Source organism: Mustela lutreola, chromosome 14, assembly GCF_030435805.1.
Source record: "Mustela lutreola isolate mMusLut2 chromosome 14, mMusLut2.pri, whole genome shotgun sequence".
Classification (NCBI taxonomy): Eukaryota; Metazoa; Chordata; class Mammalia; order Carnivora; family Mustelidae; genus Mustela; species Mustela lutreola.
In genome coordinates this window covers 46,107,538-46,133,658 of record NC_081303.1, presented here as the reverse complement: position 1 = coordinate 46,133,658, position 26,121 = coordinate 46,107,538, and the positions used below count along the sequence as shown (strand labels likewise).

The 26,121-nt window shown below is 46.3% G+C and overlaps 1 protein-coding gene across 3 annotated transcripts in view; it reads right to left on the bottom strand.

Annotated features, from left to right (window-relative positions):
• The window catches only part of NR5A2 (nuclear receptor subfamily 5 group A member 2), a 138,009-nt gene that overhangs the window by 110,512 nt on the left and 1,376 nt on the right, over window positions 1-26,121 (bottom strand). The window contains exons 2-5 of one of the 3 annotated variants that reach the window (XM_059146214.1): window positions 15,319-15,456; window positions 11,184-11,302; window positions 9,482-9,623; window positions 6,102-6,748 (exon numbers count right to left, since the gene is read on the bottom strand). In XM_059146214.1, coding sequence (XP_059002197.1) covers window positions 6,102-6,748; window positions 9,482-9,623; window positions 11,184-11,302; window positions 15,319-15,456 — 1,046 coding nt within the window. Of the gene's footprint in view, window positions 1-6,101; window positions 6,749-9,481; window positions 9,624-11,183; window positions 11,303-12,327; window positions 12,484-15,318; window positions 15,457-26,121 lie in introns of those variants that run through there. The other 2 variants (XM_059146213.1, XM_059146212.1) reach the window with 2 other exon arrangements.

Genomic DNA, 26,121 nt, shown 5'->3' with positions numbered 1-26,121 from the left:
ACGCAGAGAAAAGGACTAAGTAAGCTTCCTGAAGACTACAGCTTGAAAATGGGGCAGATCCAACTTAATCTCAGACTAGAAACCTATATTGGTTATGAGAGGTAAACAAAGGCTTGGGGAAAAGGATCTAGAATAGAATGTTCAAAATAAATAAATAAAACTCTGCTCAAAAAGCTTCTATGAGGGCGCCTGGGTGGCTCTGTGGGTTAAGGTCTCTGCCTTTGGCTCAGGTCATGATCTGAATTGAGCCCCCCATTGGGCTCTCTGCTCAGCAGGGAGCCTGCTTCCCCCACCCCCTCTGCCTACTGTGATCTCTGTCTGTCAAATAAATAAATAAAATCTTTAAAAAAAAGAAAGAAAGAAAAGAAAAGAAAGCTTCTATGATCGAGAAGGAAGAGCAAAAGGAAGGTTTAATCCTACCCCAGCCTCCACGCTTTAGTCAAAACCATGCTTAGAAACTGGCTTCGGCATGGCTGAATTCCTTTGGCACAAACTCCCTGAGTCTCTGAGACCTATTTTCCATAGAAATGCTAGTTATGTGTTTCAGTCAGGATTAATTTAGATTTTTTTTTTTATTCCTACATGTATCAGAATCATTCATCGAGGGCAAGTTCTTATATATCCATTCCCAGAATCCTCTTAAGACATCTGGTCTCATTAGAAGATCAAATAGATCCTCCAGATTCATTAGTTGTTCAACAAAGTGGGAATTAGTTTCTTACTGCTCTTGTGTTTGTGAGATATTTAAGACCCAGATGAGAGAAAAATAACAAAGAAAACATACAATCTTCTTGACTCACAAAGACAGGTCTTTCAGCAGCGAGAGGAGGTCTTGAATTTGCTCTTAGTTTCAAAAAACCAAGAGGAAAAAAGTCAGAGTATGGGCCATCATACGACAGATTGGGTTTGAAGATTAGAAGGTGTGTCGGATTTAGGACATTACCTCAGAAAACACTTCTAATCCTTTTATAATTAGTGGCTCTTCTAGCACCTGACTGCAATCTTGTATTCTCTGTCTTTTCACAAACGTACATAAAATGGAACCCATGCTGAACATGCCAGGCATCAAGTAGAACCCAGGATGTAACTGTATTTAGCCATTTTAACTGCTGAGCACAGCCCATGTGTTGTTGCTGAACCAGATTCTCCCAGCAGGGTCCACTATCTGTGGAGGGTAAGTATGAACGAAGGTTCTGGACATGCTTTCATTGCTCAGAAGTGCTAGCTGGTAGATCCACTCTACTGAATGAGATCCCAGAGGCCTGGAAGAATTATTGTAGCTTTCTAACGTGACTCATTCACTCCCCAGGGGTCTTCTGGGCTCAGAGAAAATCTGTCTCACTGATTATTAGTGATTTGGTAATTGGATGGTAGTGATGGACTTCTGATAACCTAGAGATTTGCTTTAGCTTCACTGGCAAAGACCTGTGTTTTCAGAGTCAAAGGTTACACTGCCTATTTGTGTGTGTGTCTTGGGGGTGGAGAGGGGTCTGTACAAAGTACTGCTTTTCTGAACCTGAGTCTGCCAGTCCCAATTCTGACATCTGCTAGCTGTATCATCCTGAGCAAGTCTCAAGTCCACTCCTGCCTCGGTTTCTTCTTCTGCCTAAGTGAGAGGTAGGTCAAATGATCTCCACCATGTCTTCAAACTCTGGAAAATCTGGTTTCTAGGCCTGGAATATCTTTTGATGCACCTGTGCAGTTTTGAAAGGTACTGGTTTCACAGTATTAATTTCATCGTTCTCATGCCAGTATTTTGGATTGGAATTAGAACTGTCCCTTACTGGTGTATAGAAAAACCAAGCAGCTCATTTAGGAGTCTCATATCCCTTCTTCCCCAATCCTCTTCCAACTCTGAAACTGCACAGTTTCTATAAGTATATAGTCTTTTTTCTTCTTTTGCCATTTATGAGATATTACACGAACTGTGAGGTTGGGAGTTGTTAATTTCCCCTTCCTCATTACAGTTATTTTGAACAGGAACAAGAATATCTTTTTTGCATCTTGTGGCCCTGTAGAAAAACAAAACAACCCACCGAATTCCCTCTGGCTCTTCTGTTCCCTTAAACAGTAAACAAATGAAATCTGTATTCTCTCCTTTTATACATGGTAGAGGATGTAACTTGTCCTGGGATAGTGAGCAAGGGGTCATTTGCAAAACTGCCTTATTATCCTATTACTCTCCAGGAACAAACATGTGAGTTTTCATCTTGGGGTCATAGAGATATAAGCAATCTGCCCCACTTGATGGGTAATTTGTTGTGAACTTAACAAGAAAAAGACAAAGGTTTAAAGGGGAGCGCCTGGGTAGCTCAGTGGGTTAAGCCTCTGCCTTTGGCTTGGGTCATGATCCCAGGGTCCTGGGATTGAGCCCCGCATCGGGCTCTCTGCTCAGCAGGAGCCTGCTCCCCTTCCTCTCTCTGCCTGCCTCTCTGCCTACTTGTGCTATCAAATAAATAAATAAAATCTTTTTAAAAAATTATATATAAATATATAAAGGGGGGGATTGATCTTCCCAAAGGACTATTTAAAAATTACCACTTTTGCAGGAAGATAGGGTGAGGACTGGGCTCTAGGCTTTGGGGATGTGTTGGAGGCCATGCCAGAGGCAAGAGGACTTTTCAGGACTTGCACTTAACAATGCCGTGTAGGCAAGACCCAATGGATGGCTTACAGAACCTTCCCCTGAGCAACGTTTCTTGAACTGCAGGTTACGCCTCATCAGTGGGTCATGTAATCAATTCAGTGGGTGATGACCAGAAATTTTTAAAAACATGAAGTAAATCAGATTAAAGCAGAACAGAGTAGAAAATATCAGAGTGCACAGCATGGAGAAGGTCATGTAATGTCCAGTCAAACTCTGGTTTGTTTCGTGTGTGTGAGAGAGAGCGAGCTTTGGTACACCAAGTTCCAATGTAAAATAAAAATTTTCTGCAGGTCGTAGTTTAAAAACTTGAAAGCCGCTGTCCTGGAGAAATACCATGGTGATGCCCATGTTTCAATGTTGGCTTCCAACATCCTGCTCTATTTTGTGACAAATTTATAAACAAAAGGAAAAGGAATTCTTCCAAGTGTGAATAGTCACCTTCTAGCTCTGTATTTAAACTGCCCAAGTTATTCTAAATTCTACTTTTTCTTCTCTGAAAAATGCTTACATTGAATTACTCTTTTCAATGCAAGCCCACACCCCCAATGTTTGTACTTTCTTTCCTTTTCCTTTTTTCAAATCATCACACCCCCAATGTTTGTACTTTCTTTCCTTTTCCTTTTTTCAAATCATCTTCTTATGGAAGACTGATAAATACGTTAAACAACAGTATAAATGACTGATAATGCTTTAATATGCCCCATGCCCAAAGGATTTGTGTTTCAGGCAAATATGAAACCACACACCCTACAGAAGAATCTTGTAGAATTTAGCGGCAGGGGTAGGAAAAGAGAAATCTGGAGAGGAAGAGTGCTTTCTCAGCACTCTTAAAATCCTACCTGTGGCTGTCTATATTCCCTTCATAATGTTTCCTTTTTTGACAAGTAAATGATATACATGATTTCTTCCCCTGTGGATTTGTGAAATGCAACTTCAGCTGTCTTTTTTAAATAGGTATTTATGAAACTGTCTTTTTTTTTTTTTTTGGAAGATTTTATTTATTTATTTGACAGAGAGAGATCACAAGTAGGCAGAGAGGCAGGCAGAGATAGGGGGAAACAGGCTCCCTGCTGAGCAGAGAGCCTGATGGGGGGCTCCATCTCAGGACCCTGACATCATAACCTGAGCCGAAGGCAGAGGCTTAACCCACTGAGCCACCCAGGTGCCCCTGTGAAACGGTCTTATAAAATCTTTGAGAGGAAGTATTTTTCGTCTTACTCAACTTTGTATTCATCGTACACCCAACTTACTGTCTGGCAAATTTTATGTCCTCAATTAGTCGTAGTTAGGACTGTTTATTATAGAATTGTACTACTGTCTACTCTGTAACATACATGGTAATATTGTTTCCCAACGTCAAACTAGGAAGAAAGCAGAACTTCTTGCTTTTATGCTGAGTATCAGATAGTATTATGCAATGCCTCCATACGCTTGTCATAAAACCACGGTAATCGTAATTTTAAAAGAACTCTAATTTACTGAGTATAAAATATATGTCAGACTCCCTGTCCTAGATATATTTTCCCCACGTAGTCTCCTTTCTTCCTTGCAAAACCTCTTCAGTGAAAGTACTGTTATGCCCTCCATACCACCCCTGCACATAAACACCACAGGGACAATTTAACAAATGGGGAAACTAAGCCTAGAGATTAATATCTTGCCTACGAAGACAGTTATTAAGTCATAGCAAACAAAGCTCTAACAAGAAAGTCCATCTGCCTGCAAAGGTCGGTCGTGCTTTCCTCATTGTTACATTTCTTAGTGTTGTATCTAAAATTATCATTTTTGGGGTGCCCGGGTGGCTCAGTGGGTTGAACCTCTACCTCTGGCTCAGGTCATGATCTCAGGTTCCTGGGATCAAGCCCCGCCGGGCTCTCTGCTCAGCAGGGAGCCTGCTTCCCCCCTTCTCTCTCTCTGCCTGCCTCTGCCTACTTGTGATCTCTGTCTGTGTCGAATAAATAAATAAGTCTTTAAAAAAATAATCATTTTCATTTTCATTTCAGATACCTTACCAGCCATCTGAAGAACAAAGCTGTGACTTTAAGAACACCAGGAAGTTTCCTTTGTTTTTGTTTTTCATGAAAAACACTTTGATTATCACAGAGTGGTTGTTACATACCCAGAAAACACCTGGCCAGACTGTGCTAACTCAATGCATTCTGCTTGTCCTCTGCACTTAGGATCTATCTATCTCCACTTTCTGGCCTCTTTAAATGGAGAGATAAAGGACAAGAGAGTTAAGAGTTGGATACATCAATAGTGCTTACAACCTGGTGGTGGTGTTCTGTCAACTTCTTCGGATCTGCTCAGGTCATTTTTTTGTTTCCCTGTAGAAATCGCAGTGCTTAGTAAAGACTGCTATGAAAAGCACTATTTCCCATTCGCACACAGCCTTCATATTCCCTGCTCCATCTAAAACGACAGTTTTTAACAGCCGCCCTTTACACTGAAAGTCTGCTTGGTACTGTCCTTCTCTCAAAGAGTTTTCAATCTCCTCCAAAAGTCCTAGGTGTTCAGAAACCACAGTCTTTCAGCAGCCATGTCTAGCCCCATGACAGTAAAAGGAAGAAACTGATTTTGCAACAGATAGACTGGGAAATCAAATTCCAGGATTCACCTTTGCTCTTAAAACAGAGAATGAAACCACTGACTCCCAAAAGTGCTTTGGTAGCTACTTTTGGATTCCGAACTTCCGTATCACTCTCCCATATTAATTCAGTCTTAAGTCTCAGGAAATAAAATAATTATGTAGTTAAACAGAGATCCTTACACAAACACGTACTGTGTTTACAATGTACCAATCCATTAAAATCAACGACAGACACTGATTATGAGAACTAAACCCGAGCCAAGTGGACTAGCACTCACCATTTGCCCAATCCCCATCCAATGACAGTAAACATCCTATTGGAATCTGCTCCGAAAACAAAGGCTTTATCAACCTAATGTCAGGGTAAACAGGTAGTAAATACCTATTTGACACTAGTAGCCAGTGGTATCATTTTCATTCTTTAGGGTCTAAACACAACTAAACACTGGCATTTTTTCTTTTAAACTGGCACCATTATAAGATAAAAGCCTTATATTTGGTATTTTTAAGTTCACAAGATGCCAGTTCACACTGACTTAAATTTTCTAGCCATAAACCAACTGAGTTAAAGGAAGTAAGTAAAGACATTCTGTCATTCAGAAAAACAAAAACAAAAACAAATGTCCTACGCTTTCCATGAAATGCCAATCGCCCCCCCCCAAAATCAAGAGCTACACAGAATAAAGGCCCATCACGTTAAGCGGCGAAAGTCTTGACGTCAAGGTCATAAGATTCTTCTACTCTGTAAATCATACGAAGAAGGAGGGAAAACCTATTTTCAACACCAAGAATATACAGTCATCAGGAACAGAGTGAGGGCTCTCTCAAAAGGAGGATTTTAAGCTGTAATAGCTCATGACATACCTTAAGTTCTCTGAAGAAGATACTACTCCTGGCCCACTCAACAATGGAGAAAAGGGTCTGATCAGCCATTTTGCACATAAGCCCAAACGTGCTCAGCTTTTCATGTTTGCTTCGGTTAGCTTGTTCTTGCTGCAAATAGGCCATGATTTTGGCCTGGACTTGAGGCTCATCTGGCTCGCACTTCAGAAGTTCCACTATCAGATGTGGGATGCTTGCCGGGGAGCTGGTCTGGTAACTATCCATGTAGGAATAGCCCATGATCGACTCTGGTGAGCTGGTGTAGGGGTCTGGGTACTCGGACTTGATGGCCCGGCTGGGAAAGTGACCATAGGTTTGGTAACCTTGCAGGCTGCCGTGAGGGGGCATTGTCATGCTGATGGGGGATGTTACGAAGGGACTTCGGTCATAGTCTGTAGGAGGCAAGGCAGCGTGGTTCAGAGGTAGGCCTTTAGAGGCAGAATGCATGTTCTGAATTGCAGAAGAGATGGTGAGCTCAGAGGGCATTGCTTGGATCACCTGAGACATGGCTTCTAGCTTAAGTCCATTGGCTCGGATGAGGGCTTTTTTCTGTTGCTTTAGGGCCCTGTCTCTCTTGTACATTGGCCCAAATTTATTCCTTCCTCCGCGCATTCGGTCAGCCCTTACCGCTGTGGGGAAATAAAAAAAAAAAAAAAAAAAATGGAGTAAGGGTATAAATAAGATGCAAATTATTAGCGTTCTCTGTATCTCCAGGTATCTAGTGTTTAGGTGGGTGGCTGTTTTCATTACAACAGCCCACAAAGATTCCCGCCCCCTCCACCACTAAAAAAAGCCATTTTTAAAATTATTTCCTCTTTAAGTGTTTGTCATGAAAAAAATATTTTGGATGCATAGGGACACAGTAATCCTTTGATAGACGGTGAGGGTTTTGTCATTTTTGCTACCTACAGGGCATACTATAGATTGCTAAGAAAGAGTATCAGTTTCTATTACACCAGTTATGTCGGAATTCTCTTGCAGAAACCCAAACTGCTAAGAGGAAAAAATTAAAAAATCAACCCTTTTCTCCATTAAATTGTTGTATCTTCCCCTACAGTGTCTTCCTCCCTCAAAGTCATTTTGACTAATTTGCTGCAAAGGACAGGTACATATTCATCCTGAAAATTATTTTCACCTGGACTTGATGAACACACATCAGATAACCACTCATTATTGTTTTTAATTTAAGCAGAACTGGACATAATTAAGCAAATTCATTTCAGAAGCTGTCAAGACAGTCTACCATCACAGTGCTGTGTGGAATCTGGGACCATGTGGAATAAGTGAGTTAGCAGTTGTCTCCAAGCCCACCGTGGCCAATGGCCATTAGACAGAAACCAGCGACCCCTGATAGCTTCTGACTTGTTGAAATTGCTGGAGGTTAAGTTTTTGAACTTTTTATCTTAGGATTAGTATAGCATTAAACATTCATTGTGAATGCTAGGTTATCTAGAATATTGCACATATTTTCCATCTGGATGATAATTTATTGAATATTCCACTTTCTCATATCACTCCTAAAGAAGTATGGTTACGCCCCACCAGTGACTTACAGTTAGTAATACTTTTTAAGGTAAAGAAATGCAACCTTCTCCTCTCATTAAAAAAAAAAAAAAGAAATAAAATGACATCATATGAAACCACAACATTTACTTGTGTGTGTTATGTTTTTTTTTTAAGCAGCCTCCATGACCAACCTGAGGCTTGAACTCCCGACCCCCAACATCAAGAGTCGTGTGTTCTACCAACTGAAACAGCCAAGCATCTCACAATGTTTACTCACTGACATTTTATCTTTTGAGTCTCATACTACAGTATGCATCTCCCACAATATTTTGCTGTTTGAAAAATAATAAAGTGATTGATAATAAAGAAATTAGTGAGCATTTCTTTCTTGATCTCTTAATCTCTTCTTAACAGCAATACAGAGGGGTGCTTGGGTGGCTCAGTCAGTTAAGCATCTGCCTTCACCTACATCATAACCCATGGTCCTGGGATTGAGCTCCAGAGTGGGCTTTCTGCTCAGCAAGGAATCTGCTTCTCCCACCCCTGGCCCATGCTCGCTCTCTCTCTCTGTAATAAATAAAATCTTAAAAAATAAATAAAATAAAAGCAATACAGAGTTAACAGTTCTAATGATAACCAAAGTGGCTACTTCTATTGGAAAAGAATATATTAGCAACTCAGCAGGTTTATTTGAAATCTTTGGAACATTTTTATCAAGTATGAGGGGCCCATCACAAGGAAGCTTCACACATAACTAGCCTGTGCCTTGTTGATCATTAAAATGCACTCCTGTATCCGGCACGTTAACAGTGACACATAACCTTTATTATTACTTTATTTTCACTAGCGTTAATCTGTGGAGGCTAAGAAACAGAAACCCCATGAACTACACACTATCTCCAGCGGCTACATATTAACTTTCTTCCCTGCCAATCTGGACATTGTTTTAAGTAGCAGCTCTACTCTCAAAACATAAACTCTAACCTGGTTTCTGGGGAGCCACTATCTTATTCCTGTCAAACCAATGCTACTGATTTAATAGTTCATTATTTTTCACATTTCCTACTTTTCAACTTCATTTCATAGCCTTCGTCATTATCTTAAAAAAAAAAGAAAGAAAGAAAGAAATGTGCTTTCCCACACTATCAAAATGATACTCTCTACATGAGTAACTCCATTGCACAATTAAAACTTTAACTCTTGGGCACCTGGGTGACTCAGTGGGTTAAAGCCTCTGCCTTCGGCTCAGGTCAGGATCCCCTGGGATCGAGGCCCACATCGGGCTCTCTGCTCAGCTGGGAGCCTGCTTCCTCCTCTCTCTCTGCCTGCTTCTCTGCCTACTTGTGATCTCTGTCTGTTAAATAAATAAATAAAAATCTTTAAAAAAATAAAACTTTAACTCTTGCTCAGGAGTCACAAAATTAATCATAACAATTGTGACAAGTAAATAATTTAAAAGATTAAAATCAGACATTTACTAGAGCATCCTGATTTGAAAACTTAGAGTATTTTTTTTTTAACTTTTGCAAATTTTTAAACCTTGCTCTCAGTTGAATCACTATAGTCTTGTGTTCATATAACCTGGCCTTTTTAGCATCATATCCATCTGCTCCCCAAACTCTAAAAAAAGGTAGGAAGAGGGGAACCCCGATTATTTAAGTTTTTTTCCTCGTAGATTTCACCAGTGTCTAAATGACACTCAGGCTTCTCTGCTGACAAAACATAAAAAAGATCTCACATTACTGTCCACAGTTACGTCTAGGAAAATAATGTTACCATATTTTAAGTACAGTGTTATTTTAAATCCTATGTCCTTGGAGAGTTTTAACAGGCAGTAGTCTTTAGAAGAAACTTACCTTCTAGCTTCATTCCAACACTTAGACATTTTTGAAATCGACAGTAAGGACAACGCTTTCTTTGTGTTTTATCAATTTGGCAGTTCTGGTTTTCTATGCATGTGTACCTTTTATTATTTTGGACTGTTCGCTTAAAAAATCCCTACAAGACAGAGAAAATAGTGAGGCATATTAAAAAATCTAACACCCGTCTCTTCCATTGTTTCATTTTAAGGAAATCACCAATAAATCTTTTTGTTGAACCAATGAGCCCTTCCGTGGTTCTGTGGTTTGTTTCACATTTTAACAAGATCAACCCTCCAAAACAGCACCCGGCCAAAGTGGAGATTTTTCTAGCATCTGAGTTTATTCCTAGAATTCTATCAATTCTCAGGGAAATTTGGATACACATCATTTCATCTCAACAGTTAGAGAAAAACACATTCTATATGGACCAGTATTAAAAAATAATAATAATAAAATAAAGAAAGAAAGAAAAAGCAGATCTGTTTTCTTATTAACCCCGTATTCCAGATAAGGTACTCATAGAGATCTGCACTGTTTGTAAGCAGTCTGATAAAATTTTAGTGGCAAACTATGGTAAAGTAACAGTGGAAAAACAGAATAGCAAAAAACCCCACATTTTCTACAAATGTCAGCACTAGACAGTTAAGAGCAAAAGGATTTAAAGAGTAAAATGGGGAAGTGTTCATAATTCCACTGGAATACATTCAAGTTGGGGAACTCTGTGTAAAAAAAGGTGAAACTAATGGAAAAGAAAAGCATGTGTAACAGAGAGCTGAACTTCAGCACAGTGTGTTTTTCTTATACTGCACCCAAAAGAATTCATCAAAAACAAATTTTGTAGCTTCATAATACAGTACCAGCTTTACCAAGATGGTACATTCTTTATGTTTATTCTACTAGCCATAAAGTGAAACAATCTTACTTTGTTATAAAGAATGAAAGGGCTTTCCTGGCAGTTGTTTAAGTATTTGCAACTGAGCTTTCTACTCTAAAAAATGTTGAAAAATAGCAAGTTATCAAGTTGACGGGGAATATATTAAAAAAGTCTGAGATAAATTCTTGATGTATGGTTGAGATTATTAGGAACAATAGAGTACATTTTACGTATTAAAATTTCTTGCATTTAAATAGGTCATATAATTTATTTACGAAAGCCACACTTACTATAAAATGAGATGTGGTTTCTGATTCTTTATGATATAAATTTCAAAAAATCTTAAAAATTGCTTTTGGAATAAATCAGGGTAAAATCACACAGTTGAGAATTTAGACTTTTATCTGTGGATAAAAAATGCTTAGACTTGCAGCACAGAATACTCTGAAGTTAAAATATATTTGGGAAATACTTTGTCATGTTCTCTCTCAAGAACAACGATGCTTTAAATATATATAAGTCAAGCAAAATCAATATTTAGGACTGTTAGAAATAGAAGTCTTTCTACAGATACATCACTTTACTACAATAAAATATTTTAAAGCCATGAGGCTGGCAAAGTTTTCTAAACAGCATAAATTTTTTTGCCTTTGGAATTAAATCAAACACATATTTCAAAGAATTATCTCCCTAAGACTAACTCTTTCTCTCATTTTTAATTGAGTCCAAAAAAGACAGCCTTAATTTAGCTTTAAAAAGGATTCCAATGGTTTATTTTGGTTCTGAACCTTATATTTGTCAGGTAGCAATGCGTAAGCAAACCTTGCAGCTTTCACAGGTGAGGAGCCCGTAATGGTATCCAGACACTTTATCCCCACACACTGGACAGAGCTCTTCAAGATCTTCATCATAGGAGTAATTCACCATTTTAAACTGAGACACTGAAACAAAAGAAATGTATATACATAGCTAATTAATTCACTCGGTAGGTTTTTAATCCTGCAGTGAAAAGCATTTTGGTAACTGGTGGGCAAATATCGCAGGTAAAATATAAAATAAAAGTATTTTTTCTTCCAGATGTACTGAAAAACTATACAATGAAAGTACAAGATCTTCTGGATTCCACAAACGTGCCCTTCCTATTTTTTTAACTTAAAAAGAATTAACTTAAAAAGACTTTAGCTTAAAAAGAATTCCAACTTCTTTTGTTAAGAATTTTAAACAGACCACTGTTGAACACAGCTCATAACTGCAAAGCAGCCCGTCAGAACAGAAACACGAATTGCAGAAAGTAACAATTTAGAACTTTTTAAACTTCCTGAAGTTAAGATCCAAAAATGTCACCTTTGCCCAGGAGAGAGGAACACCTACACACATTCTCCCACTCCTGAACTAAGTTTGCTGTAAGTACACGTCGCTCAGCAGGAGAGCAACAGCGATTTGCAAACACTTGACCGAGAACGTGAAGCCCCCAGAAACCTGCTTTCCAGAAGCAGCCCCACTTGAACCACAGCCTGCTGCTCCCTACGTGCAAATCTGTTAGATTAATAGAAACATTCAGCTCGGTATTGACAGGGCTCCTGTTCTGGATACTTTCATCTCTTCGCACTCAGAAATCTCCTGTAAAAACAGAGAAGCAAAAGAGACGCCGGGCAGAGAGAGAAAAAGGAAAAGATACCCACGAGGGTTTGGTTTCGTCGCAAAGTATTAAAGTCCTGTGATAAACTTCACATGTTTCCGATAATCAGTGCAAAATATAAACACCTCGGGATCGCCCTGTTAAAGTTAAACAGAAATCAGGCCGTGGGTCCGCGCGGCTCACTGCGGGGATCGAGTAACCGCCTTCCGCCGGACGCAGCCCCGCGAAGGCGCCTTTGCAGCCAAAAGATGGATAAACTATGCACAGGAAGGACAGCGGCCAGGAGACCCCAGATAATACCTGATCTAGTCCCTTCCTGATACTCACGTGGGGCCAGGTCTCGGAGGGCGGACGCAGCGGGTACCTGCGGTGAGGGTCAGGTCCGCGCAGCCCGGCACTCTAACCTGCCCGGGCACCTTCCCGTGAAACCCCGGGGTGCACTCGCCTCTCGCCCCTTGCTCGGCTACACACAGGCGCACTACAGCAGAGTCGAGTTTAAGTTAATCAGTGGCATTTGCAGGGGGCGGGGCGGGGGGGGGATGGGGGAACCGACGGCCGGACAGAAGTTTCCTCTGATTTGTTTACCAAAAAGGAAAGAGAGAAAAGAGCCCCCACCGCATCCCAAAGTTCCCGGCCACTCCATCACCATACTGTGGCCTCTTCGACAATGACTCGTTCTTTTTCTTTATTCTTTTAAAAAATAATGTTCTTTTTCTCTTTATGGATTCTGCAGGCCCCCGGAAAGGGCCGTGGGGAGGTGAGGTCACTTGCACCACTTGGAGGCTGAGGGCCGAGCACCGACCGGCTGAATTTGAGACCTCTCCTCCCCAGCCACAGAGCCGAGAGGTCTGGGGCTTAAACCCGAGTGAGTTAGCCAGAGTTTGGGGATGGGGGTGGGGTCCCGGTGAATGATGTTTCCGTAGAGGCTAGTGTCTGGGCTCCGTAAGATAGAAGTAAAGAGATGCTGAGCGCAGTCCTCCCAGCGGTGCCAGCCGCGCTCGGGGTTTTGGGAAGCTGAGGTTGTGGGGGAACTGAAGGGTCGAGAAGTTCGTTTATAGCCCATCTCTCCCCCAAACCTGTAACTATTGCTTTGTGGCGTGTTTTGGGGAAAACTGTACTTGACTGTTTTTACTCTCCCAACAAAGTCAAGTCTAAACTTCGCACCCAAGAGGCACTGCGAGGCAAACATCTGCAGGAGGATTCGGTGCCCACCTCGGGATTCCAACCCCTAAAAGACCGGGGCTGGGCGTGGAGACCCTCTTGGACAAAGACAGGGTCCGTGTGGGCAGACAGTCGCCGCTGTGCAAGACAGGGGCACCTTTCAGAGTTTCCCAGGTGCTGTACTCAAGCAGGCGTTTGAAGAACGGAATCCGTTAGGGCAGAAAAGCCCCAGTCTTAAGAAAGTGAAGAGGACGGCGGGGCCTTGTAAAGCTAGGGTCGTGGAGGCACGAGGAAAAATTCCCCCTAAGTTGCAAGCGCTATGCAGTCCCGAAACCCAGTGGCGGGTCCTCTTTCTGATCGGACTAGGGCGCGGCCCCCACTGAGACCAGAGCAAGCGTGTTAATGGGGTCGAGTCCCCAAGGGCTCCCCTCGGGGTGTAGGCCGCATGGCCTAGGGGGAAGTAGTGCCCTGGCCCTTCCCACGCTGTCTTCGAACCCGGAGCTGATCGAGCAGCCGGCGGCTTCTCCTGAGCCCTGGCCACAACGGAGGGCTAACTTTCTGCTTTGGGGCAGCAGATCGTGTCAAGAACGCCCCTCCCGAACTTTACAGGGAAAATATTACAGTGGCATTTCCTTCCCATGTCCCCCGCCCCCTGAACCCTTATTCTTGCCTCCCCTACTTCTTGATCCAGCGTTTCTCTGAGTGTCTTTTCCCGAGTCTCAGAAACGCGCGCGCCGGAACGAGCAGCAGAAACTTTCCTTTTGCACCCAAGATCGCGCTGGCCTCACGGGCGCCCAAAGAGTAGACCCTCTCCGCAGCTGGAGGCGGAGGGTTCCGAGATCCGACTCCCGGCGCGGGTGTCCCCCACGTCCTGCGTTCGCGGGAATCCCAGGCGCCGGCGAGAATGCCTCTTTGGGCCAACCGGGTTCCTCCAGCAGCCAACCCTCAAGTTAGTCTCAGGGGCCACAGCCCCCAGGGTACTTCCACAGCCCTTCCTGGAGGCTTGGAGGGACCCCAGGATCATGGAGGGTAAGCGACCCCACAGGTACAACGCACGTTTTGCCGCCACCCCCTTTCCCCCAGCCCAGCCGGGCGACGTCAGGGTCCCCGGGGCCGAGGGCTGCAGGCGCGCCGCCTGTCCCGCACCACGGCGTGCACCAACCCCAAACTCTGCTCTCAACACCTCCCCGGCCCTTTCAAGTTCGCTCAAGGGGATGGCAGGAAGCGTCCCGGGATCACAGGCCCGCCTGCCCGCACATCCTGCGCGCTGGAAGGGGCGAGGATGGAAGAGCACCGGTGACTTTTCCTAGCATTGTTCCCTCCCCGGCCCAGAGCAACTGCGATAAACTTCTGAAGGGCTCATAGAGCCAGATGTAGAGTCGCTGTTTTGGAACGCGGCAAAAAGAAAAAAAAAAAAAAAAAAAAAAAGCCAGCAGAGTTTGCTTTTTTTGTTGTCAGCAATCAAGAGCTGGGAAAACAAACAGGACTTCCATACTCCCAGCTCCCGGACTGAAGCGGAGTCATTAAGCTACACCGCTGCCCCCTCCCTCAACTAACTCTGCAATATCCGCGCGGAAGATGGGATTGGGCTAACTCTGGATGTCTTCAGTTCTGCCTGCAGTTCTGAAGCTGTCCCAACTACAGCCGGCTCCAAGGGTCCGCATGGGCTTTTTGGGGGTGCCCACATGCATTCTAACGCCGCTAAGACAAGCTTTTCCGGGGTCATCTTCTCTTTCTGTAGTTGGCTTTGCTAGGCAGGGTGTTTTTCCTCCACACAAGAGCACTGATTAAAGTTCCCACCGATTCAATGACCGAGAACCTGCTCCGGTTTCCAGTGAGGCATTCCATTTCTGAGAATGATCATACTATTCTTAAGTATCTTTAGCCTGAAGCTGTGCCCCCTCCTCGGGTTGCCATAGAGCTCGAAGCCTCTCTTTTCTTAATTAGAAGCGGCCAATTAGGCATCGCTTGGAAAACCTCCGCCCCGCATTGTTCAAGAACCATAAACTTTTATGCCCGTCCCTGGGGTGGGGGCCTGTCGCCCGCGCGCTGCCCCATAGCCCAGCGGCCGCGAGGGGGTGGGCAGCTGAAGCCCGCAGGGCGAGCCCGGGGGTGGCGTGGCCGCGGGAGCCGGAGCGCCGCGCAGCGCCTCCTTACCTTGCATGTTTTCCGGCATCTGCCCCTGTTCCCCATGCGATCGAGCCAGTCCCAGGGCTTCTGTCTCCACTTTGGGCAGCATGACAGGGCGGCCGCGGACGGGGATAGGGGGTCCGTGTCCGTCCGGAAGCCCAGCACCTGGACACGGGCAGCACAGATTCAACTCCGGCAGCAAAAAGGGAGGGGCGACTGGGGTACTTGCTCACCCACGCGCTCGCAGGAGCGCGCCTCCTCCTCCTCCCAGGGCCGCGGGTCAGGACCCCTGAGCCCCGTCCAGTCTCGCAACTCCGGAGCCGCCCCCAAGCCGCTGGGAGGAGATGGCGGGCTAGAGATGCGGTGAAGACTGCGCCCCGGCGCCTTGGTTCGGCTCGGCGAGGGCGGAGGCGGCGGCGGTGGCGAGGGCGCAGCTGCCCGGGGCGCGGATCTGTGTGCGGCCGAGCTCCAGGAGGGCAGCGGAGGCGGCCGCGGAGCTGCTGCTGCTGCTGCTGCTGCTGCCGCCGCGGCGGTGCCGCTGCAGCCGCTGCTCCCGGACGGCTCCGGAGACTTCTACCCCTCCCTCCACCCGCCCTCTGGCTCAGAATCGCCACGGGTCGGTCGGTCTCTCTCTCTCTCTCTCGCCTCACTTCTCCTCTCCGCCCCTTCCCCAGTCTCTGCTTCCCTCGCGCTCACTATCACAAGTGCTGAGTTGCGAAGTTCCAGCCTCCCTCTCCTGCCTCGTTTACTCCTCCCGTGTGTCCGAGAGCGGTCCTTCCAGCCCCGAGGGTGACGGTACTGGCACGGAAAGGGGGAACACGGGGAGGAGAGGGGAGGTAAGTAAGACGGGGGTAAGGGGGAGGCTGGGATGAGAGGTGATGACAGTGAATGGGCACGCGGGTTCCGGAATCTGTCGGACACCAACCGCCAGCCAATGAGGATGAGGCGCATGCTCCGGTCCCCAGGCCTGCCCCAACCTCCCCACCCCGCCTTAACCCCCTCCCACCCCACCCTGACCTGGGGCGGGGGATGTGAATGCTGCCGGGTCCTCCAGCTAGTGAGAGGCGACCTCTGTCTGAGCGCGGCGGCGGCGGACGCGAGGCTAGGGCGGCGATTTATTTCTGCGAGCTGGGAGGAAGCCAGAAGGGACGCGGGAGTGTGTGGGAGTGTGTGGGTGTGCATGGGTGTGCATGCGTGTCTCCGCGAGCGTGTCGGGTCGGGGGCTGGATTGGGGGGGGGGGTGTTAAACACCCACTTAAACAATCCGAAGGAGAAAAGAGATGTTGAATTCAGTTGACCGCTCTTCTCCAAAGAGCTGGCCGGCTCTCAAGGGGCTCCCGGCTTCCTTTATTCCCTCGGCATTCAGCCCGAAAAGGTCCCATGGTGGGCCCGGGGAGTGCGAGACTGGCCGAGCGTCCCAACCCACCCAAGGGACAGCCACAACGCCGCAAGTGCACTCACTTGGGGGAAAACTGAGACACAGCGATCACCGTTTCCCCTCTCTACCAGTTCCTTCACTCGGTTATCAACACCCCACCCCCTCCAACCCAAGATTATATTGGTGGCAGGCTTCCTAAATTTTAGTGAACTGCGTCTGCAAGTAGAATGCAAAGAGGGTACTAGGCTTTCCTCTTTCATTCTGGTGTCTCTGGTGGGACAATCCGCATGAGGCCCGGAGGCCCAGCACTTCAGTGTAAAGTTTTAAAGAACCATCTGTTATGTAAGCTCTTCGGCCACCAGCCCAGCCACATCTTCAAAGTTTTCAGATCTCATCCCAACAAGATGAAAAACATTTTTTCCAGCCTCATGACTGCATATGAAATGCCTCATATTCAGTGTCTGCTGTGAGACTGGGTAATTATGAGAGTCCCCCCACAAGGGGGTGAATTTGAATCTCAAAAGATCTGAATTTATTCTATTTGAATGACATGGAGATCACACATTTAAACCACCCAGTCCAGTATTTGATGAATTGAAAAACACTCCAATCATCGCCATGATTAATCTATACTTTTACATGAAACGGGTTGTTCATCGCCTACCCGTGTCTGGCAATTCAGAGGCTGCTGGCTCTCTAAACTGTTCTTTTTTGTCATTTTGCTCTTCAATATATATTCAGAATCTAAGTTATTTAAATCTCAGTTTTGTACCAACATGAAATTTCATAGAAATGTTTAAACTTGAGGGGAGAGGGACTGTCCATTAGTTTGGAAAGTGCAGGGGGCTGTGGTTACCCAAATTAGTGACCCTAAAGATGCTCAGATTTCGGGACACCTTGGTGGCTCAGATAAGTTAATCGGTTAATCATATCCCTTCAGCTCAGGATCATGATCCCAGCATCCTGGGATCGAGCCCCGTATTGGGCACCTTGCTTGGGCTGGTGCAGGGAGCCTGCTTCTCCCTCTGTGCATGCTCTGTCTCTCTCTCTCTCTGACAAATAAATAAATAAAACCTTTAAAAAAAAAAAGATGCTCAGATTTCTGATAGTATCATGCAACACTGTCAATCCATTTTCAATACTACTAGTTGTTTTAAATACCATCGTGAATAAGTGCATGCATATATATATATATATATATATATATATATATATATTACACAGTTCAGAAAATGAAAGGAATTAAATCTCAAATCAGTCTTGGAGTGCTCTGTGGATTCAGATGAACTTTAAAAATCAGTTTATTACAAAGTGTTAATTTAGGAGTGTCCTTCCACTACAATCAAAGGGCTCGTGGGGGCACTTCTGTGGCACCTTTACAAACACCAGGCTGGCTGCTATGGAGAATTCCAGACTCTTGGTCCTCAGAGGGAGCTTCCAGCTCTCAGACCCAGAGGGAAGGTCCTCTGGTTGGTAGAGCTTTAGGAGAATTGAAAGAAGTAGAGAGAGGGTCTGACAGATCATATACTTCGTAGCACAGAGAAATCCTTGCTCCTTGCCTGGACCTGAGGCAGAGCCTGACATGGCCAAGGCAAACTTTGTGATCACATTCATAACCCAGCTTCAACCCCAAAAGGGCTTGTTTCCACCACACTAGCATCTTTTCAGTCCAAGCTAGTCTGCCTTCACCTCACACAACCTAAACCAGTAGTGATGGTGACAGAGGCCCAGCTGACATTCATTTATCTCCTCCCCAAACCAGAGGAGGTGGTGAGGGGAAAACAGGAGCTGGAGACAAGGTTTCAAAAAAACAAAACAAAACAAAACAAAACAACCCTTTAAAAAAAAGAGAGAGAGAAGAAAAGAAAGGACCACGGACCTATCACAGAAAGGCCGCAGGCGTTTTGCCCTGCTTTCAGGCTCTAGTCCAGGCTGGCCGCAGGGAATGGAAGGGTCACTGCAAACACAGGCGGTCTCAAGCAGAGAGAAAACTGGTGCTCCAGGGAGAGAGGAGTGCCCCAGGGTCAACCCTATCCCAGATCCCCTCCGGGACTCCCGAGACCCCTACCAGTCACGGACAAGGTGGGAAATCTTCCACTGGAATTGGTTCTATTCAGAGATCGGATGACAGACTCACCTTTTCCCCTTTTTCTCCTCAAGTTTAGGGGGAGCAGCAGGGGTTCCCAACCCTGGGGCAGTCGCAGAGGGAGGGGCGGCGGCACTAAGACTTTCATTGCGCTAGACTCATTTGCACCCCGTAAGTGCATCCATTCCCCACCCTATGTGTTCCCTCCTTCGGAATGTTCTGGTGCCTTGATCCTTCAATTCTGCCGGGCCAGGGCCTTCCTTGGATCCACCAACCCGCTTGCCCTGTGACCTGGGATCGGCCTGGGCGTCTCCCAGAACACCGGATCGGAAAGAGAGCTGGGGTAGGAGGAGCCTGTGCCCCCCACGGTGACTCCGGGCGGTTACCCGAGGATGGTCCCAGGTTGCAGAGGCAGCAGTGAGGAAGGAAAGACAAGTGGACGCGGGAAGGGGGAGGCAACTGAGATGGGAGTAGGGAAACTGGACCTGTGTGGTCTAAACGTTGATGCCCGTGGTCGTCTGACAGATACACGGATTGTCGTGGAACGATAAAGCCCCCGCAGGCGGGCAGACGCATCCCAGCCTCCGCCAGGGACATCTTAACCTACTGCCACTCCGCCTCTTAGCGGATGCACACTTAGGAATCCACCCCGTCTGCGGGAAACTTAACTAGCGGCAAAGACCACAGACCACAAGTCGGGAGGCAGAGGGAGGCTGTTCAGGCATTAGCTACCGTGCTCATTCTCAATTTCTTCCCTGCATTCCTCTGCCAACTTCTGGCAAACTTCTCTCCCCTTTCCCCTCACTTCCCCCACGCCTCCACCTTCTTTCCGACGAGACTGGTCTCCAGGGCTCGTCCTTCCCGGTTCTGACTTTGTCTTAAAGCATTGATTGACGGTTGCAATTATAAAGGATGATGGCTCGGGGAGGCTCCCGCAGCCTTGATGAGCCCGAGGAGCGCAGTCCTGGCATATTTTATCCAGGCTCAGCGTTACGGGGCCGTGCGCCCCACTCACCCGGCGGGCTGCAGCTGAGGAGGTCTCGCACTCCCCACCCGCGAGGACGTAACTGCCTCCCTCTCCTCCCCCGCCTCCACTTCTCCGCGGCTGCGCGCCGCATTTCAGAGAGCGCGCCGGGAACAGCCTGCCCTTGACCTGACCTGAGAATTGTTGGCCAGCCCCGCGCGCTTAACGCGTGCAGGCTGCAAAGGGAGTGAAAATGTCAAGATTTTTAAAACTGGTTCAAGTTTCCTGGGCTCGGAAAACACAGGTCCCCAAGTAGAAGACCCACCCCTCCCGCGCGCCTGGGTGGGAGAAGCCTTACACGACCCACCCAACCTCTCAAGAAACTTGCAAATCTACATTCTTAGAAACAATTTCTAACGCTTCCTCTATTTCTACTCTTTGGTGTTTTTTTAAGAAAACAGAATCTTTACTTTTCTTGTAGCACGTGTCTAGTTCCCAGCCTCAGAAGAAATCTAGATTTTTTTTTTTTTTCCCGGCAAGTCACCACCAAGTGGCCGCAATAGCCCGAGGGGAGAGGGAAGCAAGTTTATCAGCCTAGGCTCTGCCTAATTTTTCAGCCCCTCCCACTCAAAAAGCCCATCAGAAGCCCCGTTTGCCTTTCTCTGAAAATTAAGTTTAGCAAGAATTCCAGAGTTCTGATCCGGAGCTCGAAGGGCTGAGCCTATATGCCCCACCTCCAGGGTCCCCCAGCCGGCTTCCAGACCACTTTGTTTTAAGGTGAGAAGGGTTAAATTTCAGTACAGACACACGAACTACCAAGGAGCACCGTATTGGCCGAAGCTTTGAAAAAATGAATAGGTGAGAAGTCGTACCTCGTTAAAAAAAAAAAAAAAAAAAAAAAATCCCCGTTACTTGTGTAAATAACTACTTAAGACATCATCGACCACAGCCTGTAGAGCAGGAGGGAAAACTGCTGTCAATTTAGACAGTCTACCCCGGAAAGTCTTGTGTGTCGGGGTAGCCACAAGTGGGGGTTGATTCACAATCACTACAACAGTACCTTCACAGATCACGGCCCCGTCTTTACTAAAGGAGGAAAATACAGGATGAAGTAATTATCCAGGTAATCCGGACTCCTCCCCTCCCCCAACCACCTCCCACCCTTGCCCTAAGGAAAGGTGAGGTTTTCCCAGAGTTTGGCCTGGATTATCGGAATTTGCATCTCTGTAAAAAGGCTTCTCAGTAGAACTTTCTGGATTCATTTTCTTTGGAGACTCCTGCCCCAACCCAGGGGTCCAGGCGCGTCCCGCCTCGGTAGAGCCGAAGCCCTCCTCGAAGTGGGCGGAGAGATCCGGTCTTGAGAAGGGAGCGGGCTGGGGAAATAATCTTGGGTAGGTGGTCCAATCTAATCTATCTCTTCCTCTATAATTGAAATGGAGATGTGAGTCAGCTCCAACTCCAAACCGGGAGACGGAGACTCCATTCTCGGAACACCCCTGCCCATCCTCCGGACAGACCAGAGCAGCGAGTGACGTTCTCGAGGACGATCGTGGCGCCAACAGGCCACCAAGAGCTTAGTGGAACCAGCTGAGCGCTTGAGTTGCAATTCCACTCCCCGTATCCCCTCCCCCCTCCTCAACCCAGACTAGAGCCAAATCCTCAACACTAGATTACTCTGGGCTGCCTTTCACGAGAATCAAGCCAGACTGGAAGTGTCCTGAGGGAAGAAGGGGTTCCGCGACGCCTCTCTTTGAATCCCTCTGTTCTTGGAGCGAGGGGGTGGGTGGTCGCGAGGCTCTTGTGTTAGGAAAGCCCCCGCACTAGGGGTTTCTGTTCTTAAGATCAAAGAGTGCCGGGCCGCTCAGAGCTGTGTTTGTCAGCCGATTTGGGCCCCTTTGGGACAGGAAAGAAAGTGGGGGCGCCAGCGGGCCTTGGCGATAATACCATCACCTTCCAGCTTGCGGTGCGAAAGTGTGGAAAGTGTTAGGGTCTGGGAGGTTACGCGGTTCGCTAGTTTGGCAGGGTGTCGGCTCCTCCTCCCACCTAAAGGCAACTTTTACCATTAAGAGTGGTGCCCAGCCAGCGCAACGGGCGTGGAGCAAATTCTTTACTTTTCCCCCAAGGTTTCCTTTCTGGAAACTGGGGAGATGCTTCGGGGACCTGGTGGAGGGTTCCGACTGATTTTCTTTTCAATGCAATATAGACCGTTGGTGGAACAGGTGGAACTTGATGGGGCTGAGGCTGGGGACGTCCAGATCACAAGGAAGAAATCAGCATTTACTGTCAAAAATGTCAGCGCTGGACGTGGGACCAGCATCTCACTAGAAACACACCAGGGTTAGTCAACAGGACTTTTTAAAAAAGAGTGCTTGCGCTTAAACTATCTCATTCTCTGTCTCTTCCCTTTATAAGACAACAGATGTTTGTTCCTCAAGGTAAAAAGGGCCCTTTTCTCTCTAAACTCCATCACTCAGGGGCTCTTGGGTGGCTCAGTCGGTTAAGCCTCTGCTTTGGCTGGAATCAAGCCCCATGTGAGGCTCCCTGCTCAGTGGGGAGCAGGTCCCCAGCTGCCACCTGCTCCCCTTGCTTGTGCTCTCTCTCTCTCTCTTTCTGTCAAACAAATAAAATCTTTAAAAAAATAAATTCAGCTACTCATTTTGGGTGATTTCTCTGCCCTCCTCATACCCACCAACCCCACATAACAAACACATGCTCTGAATTTTCTCTCAATTCTTGTCAGCAGTCCTGCCAGTTGCCAGCATATACCCCATAACTGCAAACGAAAACCCTCCAAACTCCAGAGATCCTTTCAAGGAAACCAGAGCAGAAGACCCAAAGTGCTTTCCTACCTGCTTTGCTCTGCCTCCAAGGCTCCTGGGTGCTGTCCCCACCCGGCCCCCTACACCTCTCCCCATCCCACCCTTGTGAATTCTACTGGGATCTAAATCTGATTCCACTGTGGAATGAAAAGGAAGATAAAGAGCCATTTACAAATGTCTTCTTAATCCCAAAATGCCTTTCGGAAGAATGTCAGTAAATCAACACTGTTTTTAATCATAGTTCCTTTATATCAACAATGGCAAATAATCACTACTTTAAGGAAAGATCACAGATTTCAGAATCACAGAACAGGTGTTCTGTTTACAGTTCACTCTCTTGACAAGGGGAGTGATCTTGGGAGAATCACTTGACCTTTCTGATTCAATTTTGTCATCAGTAAAATACGGTGAACAAAGTCAACTTTATAGTTGCATGAGACAGTACTAGTAAAGCAATACATCACACTGTTAATATCAGTTCTTCTTTGTATCTCTTTTCCCATAACTGCACCCACACTCAACTTTCTGTAAAGAAAACAACTAGGAAGAGAATCACTAACCATTCTAGAAACCATTAAAAATAAGATCTTTCTAGTGGGAGGGACTTGCTAACTTGACTATCTCACAGTGCTTGCTTGACATAGTCCTCAGGGAGTTAATTATACCCCCAGGTAAAAACTGCTCACCAAAATGCTTATGTTCATCTGTACTCAGATTATTTGGAGTTTAAAAGTTAAGTGTGTCTTTTGTTACTTATTACACAAAAACACCTATCAGAGCTTCCCAAAAGACTAAAAAAGAGGGAGCCTTTATTAATTTGTCTGGTCAAGTTCAGTCCACATGGTTCTTCCAGGCTTAAACTCTCAAATTCACACTGGTCATATTTCAAGTCTTCCCCGGGGTTTCCCCAGACCTCAAGGCCCCCATACTCCTAAAGTTCCTTGAGGCCAACAGTATTTCTCAGGGAAATTTTTGTTCCAATAAGGCGAAGAGTGAGGAAGTGCAACTCCAAAAAATAGCTTTATCCTGAGGTAGGTTCTAGTCTTGGGAAACAAGATGTCTGACTCCCACCTTTCATAAAATATCTCTAGTTGTGCTGGGGGAAGCTGGGCCTCTAGGTGGGAGTCTGTCCCAGAGTCCTTCTCTAGCTCATCCCAAGTTCAAGGCTAAATCGAAGATAACTCTACACATTTTGTCTGGGTGGAGGCATTAAGGGAAAAAACCACCACCACCACTACGAAGCCTCTGTGCTCCCTTCCTCCATAAATATCTCCTGGTTTATTAAAAGAGGCATTAAAGAAATCCTCTAGCTCCTCAGGACTTGAAGATCAAGACCAGTAAAGAAAGTCTGAGAAGCACTCTTCTGGAGTTGGGCTGAGGCAGGGAAGGAGAAGAGGCATCAGAGCTTAGCTTCCTGGAGGGATCTGGCTGCCTAAGCCCAGCAGCCAAGAATCAGAATATGGATTTGGGTGACTGGCATTCGAAACTGCACTGCCAATAAAGCTGGCCAGAGTTTAGGGTGACATAAGGGGCTATCTTATTTTCCACTGCATTATGTCTACTTTCAGAGATCCTTATGGGCACAGAGCTTACTGGAGGTTATTGCTGGAATAAAATCAGACTCCAAGAGCGCTAAGGAGACTAGATAACAAACTATATATAGTGTCTCAAGAATGTTTGCATTGTATATTATGTACCTTAACTATGCAGACATAACTTCCTGTGGGTAACAGACAAAACTTCCTATGAGTAATAGACAATAATATATCGAATGTGTATAATGTATTCCATAAATGCACTTAAAGAATTACATAAATTTCATAGTAATCAAAGCAGTGATGTCGGGCACATTGCAGAAGAGTTAATGAATACTTGTTACAGGACATACTTACCACCATACAGATTTGGCTATTTTGTAGATACAGACAAATAATTCCTTCTATTTCTCTTTCTCTCTTACTTACTACTGTGTATCATCTGTAGAATTGCCTCATTTGGGAGAAAGAAAACAAAACAAAGCAAAAACCTAAGCCAGAAACCAAGAATCAGGACAGTGTCCCAGAACTAGTTAACTTTAAGGGAGCAATCTGGGTTTAACCCCAAGTCTGCTGCTCTTACACCACACGGTGTGGTTATCTTGTAGGTAGGCAGAAGGAACAATGTCATCTTATTTCCACTTTTCTATATGAGTACAGACACTTATACACAATTTTCATGTAACTCCCACTGTGCATAGAAGAAAAATGTCATGCCCACCTAGGACCCATAGGAACAGCTTTCGAAATAAATAGAGGCACATTTCTTAGTACAACACAACTGAATTAATGTGAAGTTGGAAACCCTGACCCATCTCTACATGTCTTGGCCTCAGTTTTGTGAACCACTCCCCATTCCTATCCTAACTTGCAATTTGCTCCCTCAAAGCCACACCAGGACCTAAACACTCTCCACTCCACCTGTGGGTTCTCTCAGTGGGCGTGTCCTGGGCAGTCAGAATCCAATCCAAGAGGAAACTCACCTTCAGGGTTAAGGTCAGCCCTAACTGTTCAGACTAAAGGCTCACAATGTCCCCCTTTCCTCTGTCAGCCCTTTGGGTGACTTGTCTAGCCAAGAACCCCCCCAGGAATGACTCTCCACGCTTCTTGGAGGCTACCCCATGAACAGATGGAACTCTCAGTCCCAGTAGTGGCCTCTGGGTGCCTAAGATGTTGCAAACACGGACATCTCCCAGCCACCTGGCAGTATCAGGGAATGGAATTAAGAGAGTGCAAGAGCTAGGAAAGGGCGGGAGGCCTCGAACGAGATCCGGAAACGTTTCTTTTACCGGAAAATTGACTGGAATTTTGTCATCCCGGAATCTGACGCCCGGAAGTGCCTGGAGAGGTTTAGGGTGTTGGGGTAGACTCGCTGACTCGCTGAGCGCCTCCTTCCGTACACTTTTTTTTTTTTTTTTTTTTGGAAGTTCCGTCTTCAACAGTCCTTCCCAGGCTAGACAGACACCGCAGGTTCAGGCTCTCTCGAACCTGACTGATCCCAGACCTGAGGGTGTCAGATCTCCATTTATGCTCAGGGTGGAACCAACCCCCCTCGCCCCACCATGGGTAAAACGTAGCAGAGAGAAATGCAAAGGTGTCTCCTTCTACCACCTTACCCTCTTTAATTCACTCCCAAGGGTCTCAGGGACGCCGTGGAGGCGGTGGGGGGTGGGGGCGGCGTGTGCGCTCTTGGGACCCCACGCCCTCTTAATTCGCAGCCTCCCAGTCCCCGCTGCGCGCGACGCGAGGTGAGGCGGGAGCGCGGGCTTCTGCCGCGCGCGCACGCGCGCCGCCCCTGTCCCCGGCTGAGCGCGCTCTCGCCGGGAGCCCAGGGGACGCCCAGCCAGTGGCTGCCTGGAGGGACTCCCGAGCGCGCCGCCGCGGTTTGGCCAGGCGAAAAAGATTAGAAATCGTCTGTGCTTCTCTTTCACCTTCTTTCCTGTGCTCATATTTTTATCTGCAGAGCAACTGATTCTCTGTTGCACTCTGATTGCCTTCCTCATGTTTTCTTTTCCTAAGTACAGATTTTGGGGGTGGGGGGTGAGGTC